Source organism: Chlorocebus sabaeus, chromosome 6 (genome assembly GCF_047675955.1).
Source record: "Chlorocebus sabaeus isolate Y175 chromosome 6, mChlSab1.0.hap1, whole genome shotgun sequence".
NCBI lineage: Eukaryota > Metazoa > Chordata > Mammalia > Primates > Cercopithecidae > Chlorocebus > Chlorocebus sabaeus.
Genome location: NC_132909.1, coordinates 45980739 through 45999930, shown reverse-complemented (window position 1 = coordinate 45999930; position 19192 = coordinate 45980739). Strand labels below are relative to the sequence as shown.

Here is a 19192-nt window from a genome sequence, read left to right as displayed (position 1 = left end):
ACCCCTGGCTCCTGCCCAAAGTAAACTGTGAGGGGAGTAATGGGAAAACACCAGGGGAGAGGAACAAGGAGAAGGGTGGAGAGAAAGAAGAGGGGCTGAGGTCCCTAGTGGACCTGACTGTTCTCCCATCACCTCACTCTGCTACCCACACTGAATCATTTGTGGTACTATACTAGGTTTCTGGCCTCCAGGACTCAGTTAGGTATCTATTATTTTTGCCTGCCAGCAACAATTATCCCATTTCCTGCTAACAGATCCTCAATTCCCTTAGACAAGCTAACTGCCCAGCACACAATCCACGTGGCTCCTAAGCTCTCCATCCACCTTCCTGGGGCTCTAAGCCAATCTGCACAGGCCTTCCCCCGGTCACAGTGATTGGTTCAGGGTTGAGCATATGACCCAAAATGAACCAATCAGCACAGGCCTTCACCTCTGGTCACAGTGATTGGCTCAGGGTTAAGCATATGACCCAAGATAGGCCAATCAGAGGGAATCCTGGGACTTTATCCAGCCATCTTGGGAAACTGGTGCTTCCCCTGATCTTAAAGGGAGACCTGGCTGCATCAGGAGGTAGGGCAAGAAGCCAGCCAGAAATACCAGTGGACTTTCTTTCTAGTTACGAGAGACCATAAACTGTTGCAGAAGCCAACTGGAGTTGGGTTTCAGTTAGCTAGCCACCCAAGTCAGGAGTACCTGGTTCTTCTAGGACTAGAAGGGCTTCTAGAAGGTTCTAGAAGCTTCCACATTTCACCTTCTCTGACCACACGTCCCCAGGAGACAAGTGCTGCTTCAGTGGCCTTGGAGCTCCTAACCTTGTCTGTGTCTCCTGTGGCTACATCATTCTTGGCATGAGGAATGAGTCTACCTCCCCTGGGAGACTACAGCTTTCTGGGCCAGGGATCTCATTCACCATCTTGCCCAGGAGGCTGAGGCTGTTGCTGTCTGAATTTGACCAAGGAGTGAGGGGGAGAGACTGGCTGAGGGCCTGAGCTTCACTTAGTAACAGGCCTGTGAGTCCAGGTCTGAGTCTAATGGTTCAGGTGTGCTGAAAACCCAAAAAAAGGTCGGAGGGAGTCACGTGATCTCCTCCAGGTCCCCTGTCCCACCTCTGGTCAAAGCTGACACAGGTGGGTGCCCCCACTCTGCCCAGATCTGCACCCACACAACTAGGGCTGCTGAGGAACTGTGAGCTGAGCTGCCCTTTCTGGGCTTTACTCTCTCCATCTATAGAATGAGGAGAATGCAACCTGTCCTCCCTCCCTCCTTCCCTCTTGCGCCCCTGGGGATTTAGGGCAGAAGGGAAGCAAAGCAACACCCACACTGTCCCAGTCCTGAAGGCCAGCAAGTGGCTCCACTTTGCAAAAGAAGGGGAAGTCCTGGTCCGGCACCCAAGGGACCTACCCGGGATCACTCCCTGGCTGTGCACCACCGGCTCACCCTGGGCCACCAGCTGAGCCTGGACTATGACTTCCCATGGGGAGTTAAAGATGGTCACGCTGATGACTTCCTCCACGCCCGCGCGAAAAACAGATGGAGCTGCAATCAGGTAACCCCTGTAGGAAAGGAGATCCGAGGTGAAGTTCTCACCCCCAGCCCCCTGGCCTCGCTGCCACCACGGCTAGGTCAGGGCTCTCCCCGCAGCAGACTCCTGCCTTTTCCTGACCACACCTGGCTGGCACTGATGCTCTAGGAGTTTGTTCCCCCCCAGTTAGTTCTTGAGGACAGGGATTGGCTCATTCACCTCTGAAGTCCCCATGCTGGGTAAGAATCTGGCCTCACTGGATTTTTCAGCATCACACACCCCCTCTTACTCTCTGTATTCCAGCCTCCAGGCTGTTTGCTCAGCTACTTCCTTCTGTCCCGGACCTTTTTTTGTTTGTTTGTTTGTTTGTTTTTGTTTTGTTTCTGGAGACAGACTTGCTCTGTCCCCCAGGCTGGAGTGCAGTGGTGTGATCTCGGCTCACTGCAACCCCCGCCTCCCAGGTTCAAGGGATTCTCGTGCCTCAGCCTCCCGAGTAGCTGGGATTACAGGTGTCTCTCACCAAGGCTGGCTGATTTTTGTCTTTTTAGTAGAGACAGGGTTTTGCCATGTTGGCCAGGATGATCTGAAACTCCTGACCTCAAATGATCCACTCTCCTTAGCCTCCCAAAGTTCTGGGATTACAGGCTTGAGCCACCATGCCTGGCCCATCTGGCCCGGGACCTTTGCACATGTCATGCCCACTGTCTGAAATACTCTCCTCCACAAGTCAGGTAACCAGCAGGATCCCACTCCATCCTCACAGTGCACCCCCTCCCCCACAATCATGAGAAGTGCTGACATCAGCCCCATTCAGAGAGAAAGGAAACCCTGGAGAAGTCAAGTCACCAGCCCCAACAGTGACAGACCAGGATTCTAACTCAGGCAGCCAGACTCCAAAACCTGATAAAAAGAAGCAAAGGGCTTCTTTGCAACATTCATATTAAGAACAAACCCTGAAAACAAACTATAGGGCCTCAAACAGAAAATATTCTGAAAACGATGGAATCAAGGCAGGCCTCTCTTTCCTAAAATCTTCTGATTGACTATGAAGTCACCTCTGGAAGGGAGGCATTACCCCCACTTTCCCGATGGGAAGTTGATGCTTCAGAAGGATAGGAACATGCACCAGATCACACAGCTGGGCAGAAGAGGGTGCTGGGGTGTCCTTAAGGGACATGACCTGAAGACCCAGGTCCTCCCCACCTGAGCTCCTGTCTCCCAGTATCTGCAGCCTTCCATGGAAAATTACAAAAGCCCTGTAACCTCATGAAACGCTTACAGTGTCCCTACAATCACCAAGAGCATTATAGCAAAGGCACCACAATTGCAACCATGTAGCATGATGGAAATCCGAAGAGGGTAAAGAGGAAAACTGGACCATGCAATGAGATTAGGAGACATTTTCATTTCAATTTTTTTTTATTTTTATTTATTTATTTATTTATTTTTAATTGAGACTGAATCTTGCTCTGTTGCCCAAGCTGGAGTGCAGTGATGTGATCTCAGCTCACTGTACCCTCCAACTCTAAGGTTCAAGGGACTATCCTGCCTCAGCCTCCAGAGTAGCTGGGACTACAGGAGTGCGCCACCACCCTGTAGAGACAGGGTTCCACCTTGTTGGCCAGGCTGGTCTTGAACTCCTGACCTCAAGTAATCTGGCCGCCTTGGCCTCCCAAAGTGCTGGGATTACAGGCCCACTGCACCTGGCCTCAATAGTGTCTCTAGAACAACCCAACATCCACATGCAAAAAGATGAATTGAGACCATTACCTCACATCATGCAATTAGATTAACTCAAAGTTAATCTTAGTAACAGATCTAAATTGAAGAAGTAAAACTTGTAGAAGCACTAGAAGATAACAAAGGAGAAAGTCATTGCGTGCTTAGATTAGGCAAAGATTTCTTGGGTAAGATACCAAAACTATCCATAAAATAACTCATGATAAACCAAACTTCATGAAAACATCATTACAAATTTTGTATCTCAAAAGACGCAGTGGGTTTGTGTTGTTTCATACACACGAACAATGGGTTTGGGTTGTTTACTGCAGCCCTGGCCACAGTGTGCACTGACCCTGTGATCACAGTGTGCTCCATCTGCCTTGAATAATTACCAGAGTTCAGTCCCCTGGGATCACACATGTGTTGTCCAACTCTAGGACGAACTAGAGTTTGCAAGACCCTAGGTGTGTGCTGTGTATTACGTAGCTCCAGCACTGACCAGGACATGCAATTACCCTGGGTTTGTAGGTGTCCTGTCCAGCTCCAGCACAAGAATGTGGCATCCTTTAGAAGGGACATACTCTTTCTGTCTGGCTCCCAGCAGATTCCTAGAGCTTAGCCTCACATATAGTACGTGGTAAGTGTAGAAGACAGAGTGAGGAATAAGTTCATTTTGCTTCGTCACCTTTGAAAGTCCTAACAATATGGGTTTGAGTCTTCTTCCAACTGCCCAGAGAACCTGACATCACCAAATTAAGTTTCCCTGCCATTCAGAAGTTGCAGCTGTTTCCAGCTGTTGGGATGCCTGCCAGCCATTCACTATCACACCTGACCCACTCCTAGCATCTGGGCCAACACTGGCTTCTCATCCTGCTGGTCTCAGAAGGTCCCAGACTGGGGAAAGTGATGTCCGGGTCAGTGTAGACAGAATTGCTCTTACAACTGCAAAGCTGTGCTGCTTTCTGGGATCAGAAATTCCTCACACAAAAATCTCTCAGGTCACAGAAGTGGGCATCCAGAGCTATTCCTAAGACGGGATCCTTTGGGCTGGGTGAACCTTGCCCCTGGTTTAGAGGCCAGCTACTCTGGAATCCCAGGTCGGTCATTTGGGGACGTCTCTTCCCCAGTGTGTCTCTCAGCACAGGGATTCCATGTCACTTAACAGATGGTAAGATCCCAGGGTGACTTTAGTCAGAGGCAAACGCCCTGGAGAACTGTTTAAAGTTCTCCAACGGGCCAGGTACAGTGACTCACCCTGTAATCCGAGCACTTTGGGAGGCCGAGGTGGGTGGATCACCTGAGGTCAGGAGTTCCAGAACAGCCTGGCCAACATGGAGAAACCCCACCTCTACTAAAAAATACAAAAAATTAGCCGGGTGTGGCAGCACACGCCTGTAATCCCAGCTACTCAGGAGGCTGAGGCAGGAGAGTCATTTGAACCTGGGAGGTGGAGGCTGCAATGAGCCGAGATCATGCCATTGCACTCCACCCTGGGCAATAAGAGTAAAACTCCATCTCAAAAATAAAAAAATAAAAAATTTAAAAACACCTCTTTATAAGGCAGGGTCTGTCATTGGAGCCAAGGTCTGTCATGTGGGGCCGTGTCATTCCTTGTGGTGGAAGCTGACCTGCGCATCCAAAGCTGTTTACCAGCATTCCTGACCTGCGCTCACTTGATGCCAACACCAAATGCCTCCCCCTATTTGTGACAACCAGAAATACCTCCAGACATTTCCCAATGGCCTCAGGGAGACAGAAATCCCCACCCCCCCACCCCAGGGCTTAGAACCACTATTCTAAGGGATGTCAGCTTTGAAAGAAGCATCAGGATGAAAATTTTCAGGGTTCCTATTTCACGAAGCCTAGGAGAGGAAAGTCCGGATGCTCAGAGCGCAATAGACTGTCTTGCTTTTAAAACTGTAACCAGCAAGGACCAGGTACTCACAGCAAATAACGACACCCACCTAGTCTCACTGCTTACCAGTTTTCTGGAAACTCCTAAACAAGGGCTGCTTGAACAAGCCGCCTCCTAAACGCCCAGCTGGACTAAAAGGCTGGGCTTGTGCAAACCAAGGCAGCCCCCCTGAACCCGCAGCCCTGCAGAGCTCACCAGAACTTGCCAGGTTTAGAAATATTCTCTGTGAAGCCAACTTAGGAGTTCTCCCCAGCAGCTAGTTAATTCACCTTCTCCCCGCCATCAACCCACCAGAAGCCTGCAAGCAAACCTCTAGAAAAATGTAGAAGCAAAACAAACATTTCCTCCCCCCTCACCACGCCCACCCACGGGAAACTGCCCCTTCCCACTCTCCTCCCACTTCTCAGCCAAGACGCGCCTCTTACCTTCATGCCTTGGACAACTGGAAATCGCCACCCAAGATGACAGCCCGGGTCACACGAAGGGGTCGAGGTGGGGCAGGGGGAGCTGACCTCAGCGCCTTTAGCTTTTGGAAGTCCCTGTACCTCCACAGTCACTTTGGAAACTTTAGGGCGCCCCCTCCCGAAGACGATTCGGGAACAAGAGGCCAGGTCCAGCCCAGCGCGGAGGCTGTGTGGCCTTGGGTAGGTCGCTGCGACCCTCTGAGCCAGTCCCTACGACCCCCACCCCGGAAGGCGACCGACCTCCTCTGTCGCCGGGGATACTCACGGGGCCTGAGGCTGCGCGGCGCGCACGCCGTCCCGCGCCGACAGCAGTAGGAGCAGGAGCGGGAGCAACAGCCAGAGCAGGGCGCAGCTCATTTTTCGGCTCCGGGGGTGCGCTGCGCCTGGAGAGGGGGCCGGGCCAGGGCTGGGCCAGGGCCAGGGTCCGAGCGCGGCCGTCCTCGCGCCGCCGCCGGGGGCCCTTTGTTCGCAGCCCCCGCGCAGTGCGCCCGGCGCCATGCGCCCCGCTCTGCGCCCGGCCAAGCTGGGGCAGCCCCGGGCCAGCCCCCTCCCCGGACCCGCCTCGTCTCCGGGCCCGCCCCGCTCGCCCCGCTCGCCCCACTCCTGGGCGCACCCTCCTGGGAAGCCTGCTCCGCCCATCTCCGGACCCTGACCCGCCCCGATCCCTTCCTGTGACCGTCCCCCCACTTACTCCCCGACCCACCCGGGCCCTGCCCAATTCCTCCCGAACCCGCCTCCTCGCCCCCTACCCGGATTCGCCCCCGGATTCCCCCGTCCCCACCAGCCCCGCCTCGGACCCGACCCCCAACCGCCCTCTCCTCTGCACCCAGCATCCACTTGGAACCTGCCCCTTCCCTGGCCTCTCGCCCCCTCCCTCCCCAGCCACCCCCCTTATGGCCCCCTCCCCGGGCCCACCCCTCCCCAGGGGCCGCTGGGTCTGGACGCCGCCTGTAACCCCGATCCCACAGGGGCCGCTGTGCCCCAGGCCCTGGCCTGTATCTGGTGCCCAGTACAGTGCGTGCAGCCCGAGGAGCAGAGGATCCTTTGGGGAAACAGTCTAGCCAGGGATCGAACCTTCCAGACCCACATCTGCCCCAGGCCCCTATCTGTTCTCTCATCTCCCCTCTCCCCTACCCCCAATGTCCACAAATCCCTTGGGCCCGTCCCCTCTCTCTCTGGGCCTCAGAGTCCCCCTTCCCCTCCCATACAGCAGGGTTGGATGGGCACCCCCTTTCTCTCCAAGAGCAGGGTGTCCCCTCCTGCCCCTCCCCGTGTGGCCACTTCAGCGATGGTCCTGCTGTCCTAGGTCCCACTGGCAGGTGGCACATCCTATACCATGTCCCAGTCCTGGACCCCCTCCCTCCAATGTGGAGCCCCCTTCCCCCAGCTACCAGCTGCCCTCCTAAAATTCCAGTGCTGACCACACCTCCTCCTGCCGGGAATCCTCGGGGCTCCCTGTTTATTTTATGTTTTATTTTTATGTTTTGAGACCAGAATTTTGCTCTGTTGCCCAGGCAGGAATTTAGTGGCACAGTCACAGCTCACTGCAGCCTCAAACTCTTGGAGAGTAGCCGGGACTACAGGTGCAAGCCCACACCCAGCTAATTTGTATATGTATATATTTTTAGAAACGGAGTTGCACTGTGTTGCCCAGGCTGGTCTTGAACTCTGGGCTCAAATGATCCTCCCTCCTCAGCCTCCCAGAGTGCTAGGATTACAGGTGTGAGCCACCACATCCAGCCAGGGCTTCCCGTTTATTGAGACCAAATCCAAACTCTGGCTTTGATGGCAGAGACCTCAGCCCAGTTCCTCCAACACCTTGTTCTCACTCCACTGCCTGCTTCTGCCTCATCTCTGTCTTCCTCTACCTGCCTCCTTCGCCAGACAAACTCCTGATCATTCCAGGAAATTCGAGGGAAGCTTCTCTTGCCCCCTCCCTGCCCTAGGGATGTGGGTCCTCTGGGGGCTTCTCAGCCCTGTCCACGGCCTTTGGACCCAGCAGTGATCACCCAGGCAGCACCAAGCCCTGGATTGGGCGGTGAGGACCCCGGGACATACAGGACCTGCTGCCACTGAGCACACAACCAGAGGGGATGTAACTGATGATGGTGTGTGGATGTGTGTGGGTATGTGCACGCATGCAGGGGCTGGAGTGGACTGAGTAGCTGTCGCTCCTGCCCGAAGAAGAGGAGTTGCTGCCTACCTCCAAGCTCAGACCAGGCCAACCCCAAGCAGGCTGCTAAACTCACATGGAGGTGCAAAAATTTAGCACCAAGAAGCAGCGTCTGATCTCACCCTCATCATCGAAATTTGCCCCCTGCCACCCCTCTAGGCCACTTCTGACTCCTACCTAAGCCAACCTCCACTCCTCAGCCTCCAGGCCAGCCTTTGACCCCTCCACTTCCCCCTTGACCATTGGGCTCTGGCCACACTGGCCTTTGAGATACATCAGACCCCCACCCACCACCACCACCATCTTGGGCCGAGGTGCCAGTTGTTCCCTCTGCCTGGGATGCACTTCCCTGTGGGATCACAAGACCGGCCGCTCTTCTCCACCTTCAGGGTTAGCCCTGAGGTGCCTTTCCTGCCTGTCTGTGTTGTAAGGTCTAAAATGTCAGTGCTGTCTTGGCATGGTTGAGCCACACAGGACCATAATGTCCCGACCAACTGTCCAGCTACTCTCGCCAAATATGCCCCCTGCCTGGCAAGAGAAGTTGCTCTCCACCTGGCTGTCTCACCAAGCAACCAGACCAGCTGTACCCCACCCATCAGCCACAGACTTCACTTCCCTAGCTGCTGAGAAGTTATTGAAACAAGCCATGGCCAGGCACAGTGGCTCATGCCTGTAATCCCAGCACTTTGGAAGGCCGAGGCGGGCGGATCACCTGAGGCCAGGAGTTCGAGACCAGCCTGGCCAACATGGTGAAAACCCGTCTCCACGAAAAATACAAAAATTAGCCGGGTGTGGTGGTGCAAACCTGTAATCCCAGCTACTCGGGAGGCTGAGGCAGGAGAATCGCTTGAACCCAGGAGGTGGAGTTTGCAGTGAGCTGAGATTGCGCCACTGTACTCCAGCCTGGGTGACAGAGCGAGACTCTATCTCAAAAAAAAGAAAGAAAGAAACAAGCCAATCACATCCTCCCAGGAGAACCAGGCGCCGCCTCACCCTCTTGTTACTACACAGCCTGCTTCCCACAGCCCCTGATTGTCCATTGTGCTCCTAAGTGCAACCCCTGTGTGGCCTCGCACGGTGTACAGGGTCCTCCTCCCCTCATTGTGTGAGAATAGGTGAGCACTAAACTATAGATCTCACCCACCCAATGTCACATGTTGTATATTTGACCATCTCATACTCCTTTTTTTTTTTTTTTTTTTTTTTTTGAGATGGAGTCTTGCAGGCGCCTGCCACCATGCCCAGCTAATTTTTTGTATTTTTAGTAGAGACAGGGTTTCACCGTGTTAGCCAAGATGTTGTCGATCTCCTGACCTCGTGATCTGCCCGCCTCAGCCTCCCGAAGTGCTGGGATTACAGGCGTAAGCCATGGCGCCTGGCCTTTTTTTTTTTTTTTAAACAGAGTCTCGCTCTGTCACCCAGGCTGGAGTGCAATGGCGTGATCTCAGCTCACCACAACCTCCGCCTCCTGGGTTCAAGCGATTCTCCAGCCTCAGCCTCCCGAGTAGCTGGGAATACAGGCAACCGCCACCACGCCCCCGCTAATTTTTTTTCTTTTAGTAGAGACGGGGTTTTGCCATGTTGGCCAGGCTGGTCTCGAACTGCTGACCTCATGTGATCCGCCCGCCTCAGCCTCCCAAAGTCCTGGGATTACAGGCCTGAGCCACTGTGCCCGGCCTAATGGGAGACGGTGGCAGATCACCAGGCATTAGATTCTCCTAAGGAGCACGCAACATAGATCCCTCACATGCGCAGTTTGCAATAGGGTTTGGGCTTCTGTGAGAATCTAATGCTGCTGCTGATCTGACGGGGTGGAGCTTGGGCGATAAAGTGAGCAATGGGGAGAGGCTATAAATACAGATGAAGCTTTGCTTACTCATCCAATATCAGACCGGTGTCAGTCTGTGGCCCAGGGATTGGAGACCCTTGATTTAGATCATGGGTGAACAGGAGTCAGTGAGGACACTAGCATGGCCCGGTCACCCAGTTTGAGTGCATGGTACACAAAGCACGGAGCATGGTCTTATTATTCCGTACACATCTGCTTCCTGTCTGTCTTCTTTGGGATGTGAGCCCCCCGTTTGCTGCTGGCCCCAGCCCCTGGCTCAAAGCGGGCACTCCTCACACAGAGTACTGCCTCATCAGCACACGGGAGAAGGCTCGCTGCTTAGAAGAGTAAGTTGATACTGTTCCATGAATTATACAAGCCTGAGTTAACAAAGCCATCACCAAAAACTAAATTATACAGATTTGCAATGAAACACATTATACAGGTTGAGTAGCCAAAATGCATTATCGGCTGGGTGCAGTGGCTCGTGCCTGTAATCCCAGCACTTTGGAAGGCCAAGGTGGGTGAATCACTTGAGGTCAAGAGTTCGAGACCAGCCTGACTAACATGGTGAAACCCCATCTCTACAAAATACAAAAATTAGCTGGGTGTCATGGTAGGTACCTGTAATCTCAGCTGCTTGGGAGGCTGAGGCATGAGCATCACTTGAATCTGGAAGGTGAAGTTTGCAGTGAGCCAAGAATGGGCCACTGCACTCCAGCCTGGGCAACAGAGCCAGACCCTGTCTCAAAAAAAAAAAAAAAAAGTGCCTAATCTAAAATGCACTTTCCAAAATAGTCAGTGCAAGTGCAAGAAATGTTCCAGAATTTTAATTTTTCAGATTTGGGGATATTTGCATTATACTTACTGGTAGAGTATCGTGTGTGTGTGTGTGCGCGCGCGCGTGTGTGTGTGTGTGTGTGTGAGAGAGAGAGAGAGAGAGAGAGAGAGAGAGTCTGGCTCTGTTGCCTGGGCTGCAGTGCAGTGGTGGAATGTTGGCTCACTGCAACCTTCACCTCCTGGGTTCAAGCAATCCTCCCACTTCAGCCTCCCAAGTAGCTAGGACTATAGGCACATGCCACCACATTTGGCTAATTTTTGTATTTTTGTAGAGACAGGGTTTCTCCATTTTGCCCAGGCTGGTCTCGAACTTCTGAGCCGAAGTGAGCCACCTGCCTCAGCCTCCCAAAGTGCTGGGTTTACAGGCATGAGCCATCGTGCCCAGAGTATCTTTAATCTGAAAATCTGAAATCTGAAATGTTCTAGTGAGTGTTTCCTTGGAGCATCATGTTGGCACTGAAAATTTTTAAATTTTTGAGCATTTGTGGAATTTGGATTTTCAGATTAGAGATGCTCAACGTGTATTAAAAATATGGCTGGGCGAGGTGGCTCATGCCTGTAATCCCGGCAGTTTGGGAGGCCAAAGTGGGCAGATTATTTGAAGCCAGGAGTTTGAGAACAACCTGACCAACATGGTGAAACCCCATCTCTCCTAAAAATACAAAAAATTAGCCAGGTTTGGTGGTGCATGCCTGTAATCTCAACTACTCAGGAAGTTAAGGCAAGGAAATCACTTGAACCCAGGAGTCAGAGGTTGCAGTGAACTGAGATCACGCCACTGCACTCCAACCTGGACGACAGAGTGAGACTGTCGCAAATAAAAAAATAAATAGCAAAGGCGCTGGAAGTACTCACAACTCATCACTTCTTCATGTTACTACATTTTACAGTTCTCTATACTCTTGAGGTTATGCGTGGTGAAAATACTCCGTAATAACACACATCTCTTCCTTACTCTGTGTTTAATCACTTCACGCCAGTAGGTTGAAATTACCCATGGGCGGAGTACAGTCAATTCCACTTTATCACTTGTTTTGAAAGCACAGATGTGTTCTGACACGATGGATGCATTAGGAATGATTTGAGCATAAAATCAAATGTTGTGTTCGCTTATGTGAGATTTTTGTCTGCAAGAAACGTTGGGTACGAATGCAGAAAACTGCACCTGGCTGACCCCAGCCACTTAGGAATGCACAAAACCACACCTGCACCCTCTCCAGCATCTGTGTGCTCCCTCAGTGCCTTGCTGTATGCCGGGAGCCACCCCGTCCCTGTCTGAGGTTACAATATGCCGCCTGATTTCAGATGATCTCTTCCCAGCCCTTCACAGTAACTCACAGGCTGCCACCTCCCCACGCCCGGGTTCACAAGCAAGCCTTGGGTCTTTTCCAAGGTTGATACCGTATTTGTGTAATCTTTTTTTTTTTTTTTTTTGAGATGGGTTCTCACTCTGTTGTCCAGGCTGGAGTGCAGTGGCACAATCAGGGCTCACTGCAGCCTCAACATCCCGGGCTCAAGTGATCCTCCTGCCTCAGCCTCCAGAGTAGCTGAGACCACAGGCGTGTATCACCATGCCCGGCTAATTTTTTTTGTATTTTTAGTAGAGACAGGGTTTTGCCATCTTACCCAAGCTGGTCTCCAACTTCTGGACTCAAGCGATCCACCCGCCTCCCAAAGTGCTGGGATTATACAGGTGTGAGGCATCGCGCCCGGTCGTATTCTTGAATTTCATAACCATTTAACATTTATACAATGGCACTACCATTTTTAGCGAGTGCCTATGTTTTTTAGGTGTCATTGGTGACATTTGGATGGTTGTGCCCTGACCCAATTTCCCATGAGCCCTGTGGTTTGATTGTGTGTGTGAATTTGCAGTGTGAGGTCATTTTTACGGATGCCTGTTGTGTGAGGGTGGAACCGGCTGCATTGCCCCACGATAAGTGGTTGTTAAACATCTTCAAACATGCCTAGGATGGGCAGTTTTGCAGTTTGGATGGTGGATGAGGAAGCTCGCAAAGACTGTCCTGTTGTCAGTGGACGTTTTTCTTTTCTTTCTTTTCTTTTTTCTTTTAATTGAGACAAAGTCTCGCCCTATTGCCCAGGCTGGAGTGCAGTGGCACCATCTCGGCTCACTGCCAACCTCTGCCACCCAGTTCAAGCAATTCTCGTGCCTCAGCCTCCCGAGTAGCTGGAATTACAGGCACATACCACCACGCCCAGCTAATTTTTTGGGTTTGTTTGTTTGTTTGTTTGTTTTTTAAATAGAGATGAGGTTTCACCATGTTGGCCAGGCTGTTCTTGAACTCCTGACCTCAAGTGATCTGCCCACCTCGGCATCCCAAAGTGCTGGGATTACAGGCATGAACCACTGCGCCTGGCCCAGTGGGCATTTTTCTCCCACGTGGCCAGCATGTGCCTGTGCCTGCCAGGTGCCCAGGAGATTGGATGTCAGGGCTGAAGACGGACAGACAGCCCGATGGTCTGTAAGGGTCTGGGTCTTCTAGCACAGTGCCCTCCACAGGGTTCCTAGGGTCAGCGAGAGATCAGGCCATGCCTGTCCAGGACACTTCATATAAATGGAATCGTACACTATGTGCGCTTTTGTGTCTGCCTTCTCTCACTCAGCATCATTTTGTTTTGTTTTGTTTTTTGTTTTTTAATGGAGTCTTGCTTTGTTGCCCAGGTTGGAGTGCAGTGGCGCAATCTTGGCTCACCGCAACCTCCGTCTCCCGAGTTCAAGCATTTCTCTGCCTCAGCCTCCCAAGTAGCTGGGATTACAGGCATGCACCACCACATCCAGCTAATTTTTTTGTATTTTTAGTAGAGACAGGGCTTCTCTGTGTTGCCCAGGCTGGTCTTGAACTCCTGACCTCCGGTGATCTGCCCACCTCGGCCTCCCAAAGTGCTGGGATTATAGGCATGAGCCTCTGCGCCCAGCCAAAATATGCAATGACACCTGCCAGGAGTGAGGCAGGAATTATTTTCTTAATAACATATTTATTTTCTCTACTTCGCTTTATTGTCAGAATATGATATATAATATATAGATCATACAAAATATGCATTAATTGATCGTTTACATTATCTGTTGACTTCCGGTCCACAGTAGGTTATTAATAGTTAAGTTTTGGGGGAATCAAAAGTTATGCACGGATTTTCAACTGAATGGAGGTTCAGCACCCCTAACACCATCATTCTTCAGGACCAACTATACATCTGTTTAGAAAAACAAAAATGTACACTGAAACACAAAAATTGGGCCAGGCACTGTGGCTCACACCTATAATCTCAGCACCTTGGGAGGTCGAAGTGGGAGGATCACTTGAGGCCAGGAGTTCAAGACCAGCCTGGGCATTATAGTGAAACTTCATCTCTACAAAAATTAAAAAATTTGGCCAGATGTGGTGGCTCACCCCTATAACCCCAGCACTTTGGGAGGCCAATGCAGGCAGATCACTTGAGGTCAGAAGTTCGAGACCAGCCTGGCCAACATGGCGAAATCCCATCACTAACAAAAATACAAAAATTTCCCAGGTGTGGTAGCAGAAGCCTGTAATCCCAGCTACTTGGGAGGCTGAGGCAGGAGAGTCTCTTGAACCCGGGAGGCGAGGTTGCAGTGAGTCAAGATTGCGCCACTGCTCTCCAGCCTGGGTAAGAGACTCCATCTTGGGGGGAAAAAAAAAAAGAAACAAAGAAACAAAGAAAAAAGAAAAATTAGCTGTATGTGTTGGCTCTGAGTGGCCTCCAAAGGTGGCTTTTAGGGGGACATCTGGGATCTGCCCCAGCAAGTCCCAGCTATTCAAGAGGCTGAGGCAGGAGAATTCCTTGAGCCTAGGAGTTTGAAGATGCAGTGAGCTATGGTTGCACCACTGTGCTCCAGCCTGGATGACAGAGCAAGACCTTGTCTCTTTAAAAAGAAAAAAAAAAAAAAAAAAAAAGGCTGCGTGCCGCAGCTCATGCCTATAATCCCAGCACTTTGGGAGACCAAGGGCGTGAGGATCATCTGAAGTCGGGAGTTCGAGATCAGCCTGACCAACATGGAGAAACCCCATCTCTACTAAAAATACAAAATTAGCCCGGCCTGGTAGCACATGCCTGTAATTCCAGCTACTTGGGAGGCTGAGGCAGGAGAATCGCTTGAACCCGGGAGGCGGAGGTTGCGGTGAGCCGAGATCGTGCTACAGCACTCCAGCCTGGGCAACAAGAACAAAACTTGGTCTCAAAAAAATTTTTAAAAACAAAAAATAAATTTAAAAAAAGGGATGGGGCAGTTTAACAGGATACAGGCCTGAGACTTTCCATGGAGGAAGAGGCCTCGGAACGGTCTATGTCTGGGACAAGGTGACCTGACGTGCCCTTGGGCTTGACCTCTTGGACTCAGACCTCTCTGGAGTTTGGAGACGCCAGCTGCCCCAAACACCACTCCAAGCAAAAGCAATGTGCCACACAGCCCTGTGGCAGGAAGGAGATCGTGCCCGCTCCAAGTTGCACCAAGCGGGGAGGAAGGCAAAGGAGACTCGGGCTGCCACGGGCCCTCTAGGGGTGTGGGGACCAGAGTTCAAGCCAGATTTCCTTGCCCTGTGAACCCTGCCTTGTGTCCTTGAGGCGGGGAGTGAACGCAGGCTGTCGGGGGACAGCACAGGGCAGATGGTCCCGGCCGGGCGGGACCAGTGTGTAGGCTCTAGGGTCAGCATCAGGGTGACCTTGGGAATGTGCAGCTCCTTGGAGATGAACTCACAGCTGGTCCAAGCTCTGACTGCGCTTCCGGAAAGAAGCTTCAGCCTCACAACTCCAGAATCCCTTCCCTAAAACCCAAGTTTATTGAGTTTTTGCCTGAACCACCCTGAGTGGCTCTGTCCTGCCTGGACCCTGAGTCTGAGCAAAGACAATGGCCTGTGATCACCTGGCCCCAGACAGACTTGAGGCGCCGTCACAGCCCCACTGTTCCCAGGGCATTCCCCAGACGTCCCCTGAAGGCCGCCCTCAGAGGCCAGTCAGTGATCTGCCCTTTGCACCAAAAGGGCTTCTTCCTATCTTTCTGGCTCCTTCTACCAGCTTCGCCATGGTGAAGCCCCTTCTGGGGTGTTCCCTCAGCTGGGTGACTACACCTCCGAATTCATGCTTGTGAAGTCTGCACCTGCCCAGCGCACCTGGCGTCTGTCTGCACCTGCCCAACTCACCTGGGGAGCCGTGTCTCTGTCCACCTTACCTGGAGGCTCTCTCTGCCTGTCTATCTTGTCTGGGGCCTGTTTATGCCTGAGCATCTCATGCGGGGGCTGTTCACACCTGCCCACCTCACCTGGGTGCTGTCCATACCTGCCCACCTCACCTGGGTGCTGTGTCCATACCTGCCCACCTCACCTGGGTGCTGTGTCCATACCTGTCCATCTCACGTGGGGGCTGTTGATACCTGCCCACCTCACCTGGGGGCTGTCCACACCTGCCCATCTCACCTGGGGGCTGTGTCCTTACCTGCCCATCTCAACTGGGAGCTGTGTCCATACCTGCCCATCTCACCTGGGTGCTGTCCATACCTGTCCATCTCACCTGGGTGCTATGTCCATACCTGTCCATCTCACCTGGGGGCTGTTCATACCTGCCCACCTCACCTGGGGACTGTCCACATCTGCCCACCTCACCTGGAGGCTGTGACCATACTTGCCCATCTCGCCTGGGGACTGTCCACACCTGCCCACCTCACCTGGGGGTTGTTCACACTTGCCCAACTCACCTGAGGGCTGTGTCCACACCTGCCCATCTGACCTGGGGGCTGTCCACACGTGCCCATCTCACCTGGGGGCTGTATCCATACCTGCCCATCTCACCTGGGGGCTGTGTCCATACCTGCCCATCTCACCTGGGGGCTGTATCCATACCTGCCCATCTCAACTGGGGGCTGTGTCCATACCTGCCCATCTCACCTGGGGGCTGTGTCCATACCTGCCCATCTCAACTGGGGGCTGTGTCCATACCTGCCCATCTCAACTGGGAGCTGTCTGCACCTACCCACCTCACCTGAGGTCTGTGTCCATACCTGCCCATCTTATCTGGGGGCTGGCCACACCCGCCCACCTCACCTAGGGTCCATGTACCCACCCACCTCACCTGGAGGGCCATGTCTCTGTCCACCTCATTTGGAGGCTGTCTACACTGGTCCATCTTGCCTGGGGGCTGTGTACACCTACCCATCCCTCCTGAGGACCACGCACCCATCTGCCTCACCTAAGAATTACCCATAGCCTCCTGGGGGCTATGTCCCCACCCACCTCACCTGGGAGCTAGCTACACTCACTCATCTCACTGTGTCCCTACAGGGTGAGCACAGGCGGAGGGCCGGAAGTAGGGCAGGGGTGTCAAGGAGCGGGGCAGGGGTGTGTGCGTCTGTCCAGGGAGGAGGGTGGAGGTGCTGCCTGCAGCCCTTTTTACCTGCACCTGAGCCCTCAGTGCAGCTCTGCGTCAGACACTCCCAGGCCCCAGGGCGTGGTGGCCGGCACCGTCTCCTGTCTCTTAGGCAGCATCTCTGCCCAATCATTCCTTTTTGGAGGCTGCTGTAACATGAGAGCAGGAATGGGGCCTGGGACAGCACTGGGATAAGAAAACAGAGGCCATGGCCAGGTGTGGTGGCTCAAGCCTGTAATCCCAGCACTTTGGGAGGCTGAGGAAGGAGAATCACTTGAGGTCAGGAATTCAAGACCAGCCTGGCCAACATGACAAAACCCCATCTCTACTGAAAATACAAAAATTAGCTGGGCGTGGTGGTGGTCACCTATAATCCCAGCTACTCAGGAGGTTGAGGCATGAGAATCACTTGAACCCCGGAGGTGGAGGTTGCGGTGAGCCGAGATTGTGCCACTGCACTCCAGCCTGGGTGACAGAGTGAGACTCAGTCTCATAAAAAAAAAAAAAAAGAAAAGAAAGAAAGGAAAGAAGAGAAAACTGAGGCCCAGACACGATTCAGCCCCAGTAGGCACCCTGGCAAGCTCTGCCTTCTGGGCAAGCAGGCTGGAAATAAAAGCACCACAGTGAACGCCCTGGCCCGCCTCGGCTCCGCCAGCAGCATCTGTCCTGGAGAAGGTGCCAGCTCAGTGCCAGAAATGTTCCGGACACAACCTGGACTGGGCAGAAGCTCAGGAGCCACCAGGCTGCCAGCAACTCCAGGCACACGCTGGGGGCTGGGGAGGGGGCTCGCTACCCTCTAACTCCCTGGGGGTGGCCTCGTCCAGCCCCACAAGAGGACTCTGTCTACTGGAGCTAAGCCTGGAGATGGCCACTCCGGTCAAAGGCCTGTCCAACCCAGGTGTGGACAGCCCCTGAGTGAGGCGAGCAGGCACATGGCCCGCCAGGTGAGCTGAGTGGGTACATGGCCTGCCGCGGTGAGGTAGGCAGGTATAGGTAATCCCCAAATGAGGTAGACAACCCCCAAGATGAAGTGAACAGGTGTAGACAGCACCTGAGTAGGGTAGACAGGGGCATGGCCCTCCAGATAAGATGGGTAGGTGCATGGCCCCCTAGACAAGATAGGTGGTGGACAGCTCCCAGGTGAGGGGGACAGGCACAAATAGCCCCCAGGCGAAGTGGACAGGTGTAGAAATCCCCCAGGTGAGGCGGACAGGTGTAGAAATCTCCCAGGTGAGGTGGACAGGGGTAGAAATCCCCTAGGTGAGGTGGAAAGGCATAGAAATCCCCCAGGTGAGATGGACAGGCATAGAAATCCCCCACATGAGGTGGACAGGTATAGAAATCTCCCAGGTGAGGTGGACAGGTGTAGAAATCCCCCAGGTGAGGTAGAAAGGGACATAGCCCCCAGGTAAGGTGACCACTTCCTTCCCTTCTTTCCTCCCATCACCAAGTGTCTACAGACACCATCCCTGCCATACCAGGTGCTGGTGGCTGGCCCAGCCCTCAGTGGCTCCCAATATTTCAGCAGATCAGTTCCAAACAGGTGCGTTCTAGAAACTCTGACAGTGGGGCTAACTCCACAGGGCACCGATGAGGACGGGAACCCAGGAATGTAAGGCCAGCCCTGAGCCTGGACCTAGTCAATGTTCTGTAAACGGCAGCCTAGGGACACTGGGGCCAGGCAGTCTGGGAGTAGGAGGGAGGGGCTGGCTCCTGCTGAGGCATGGTGGCAGGGTGGGGGAAGGGGGGTTTGCAGGAGAAGATTTGTTTCATCACTTGTTCATGCAGATCTTCTGAGGCTCCCTCGCCATTCCAGCTCCACAGGGCCCTATCCAGCCCACAGCCTCTGCCATCCCTGCCCCACCCCGGGACTTGGACTCTCACTGCCCTGCGAGCTCAGCTGGCTCATTCCCGTCTCCCCAGCCAGCAGCCCCTCACCGGCCAGGGATCCAATAAGCTTCGGCTCTGGAGAGCACCCACGCTGCCCCTCCTCCAGTCATCTTCTTTTGGGAGTATAATTGGGATATAATTTACATACCACAAAGTTGACCCAATGAAAGTGTTCAGTTCAATAGATTTACTATTGATTTAATCAATAGATTTTAGTATACTTAAACTTGTGCAACCGTCATCTCTTCTGTCTCACTCTAGAACATTTCATCCCCTCAAAAGGAGACCCCATCCCCATTAGCGGTCACTCCCCAAAAGCCCCTGGCAGCTTCCTGACTCTGGATTTGTCTGTTCTGGGCATTTCATATCAATGGAATCTCACATTATGTGGTGTTTCGTGACTAGCTTCTTTTGTGATTTTGGGGGGGTTTTTTATGCT

The 19192-nt window shown here is 53.0% G+C and overlaps 1 protein-coding gene across 1 annotated transcript in view; it reads right to left on the bottom strand.

Annotated features, from left to right (window-relative positions):
* Positions 1 to 6156, bottom strand: part of CPAMD8 (C3 and PZP like alpha-2-macroglobulin domain containing 8) — a 120355-nt gene extending 114199 nt beyond the window's left edge. The window contains 2 exon segments of the mRNA XM_007995665.3: positions 1402 to 1553; positions 5889 to 6156. Coding sequence (XP_007993856.3) covers positions 1402 to 1553; positions 5889 to 6121 — 385 coding nt within the window. The 5' untranslated portion in view covers positions 6122 to 6156.
* Positions 6157 to 19192: the final 13036 nt, after the last annotated feature.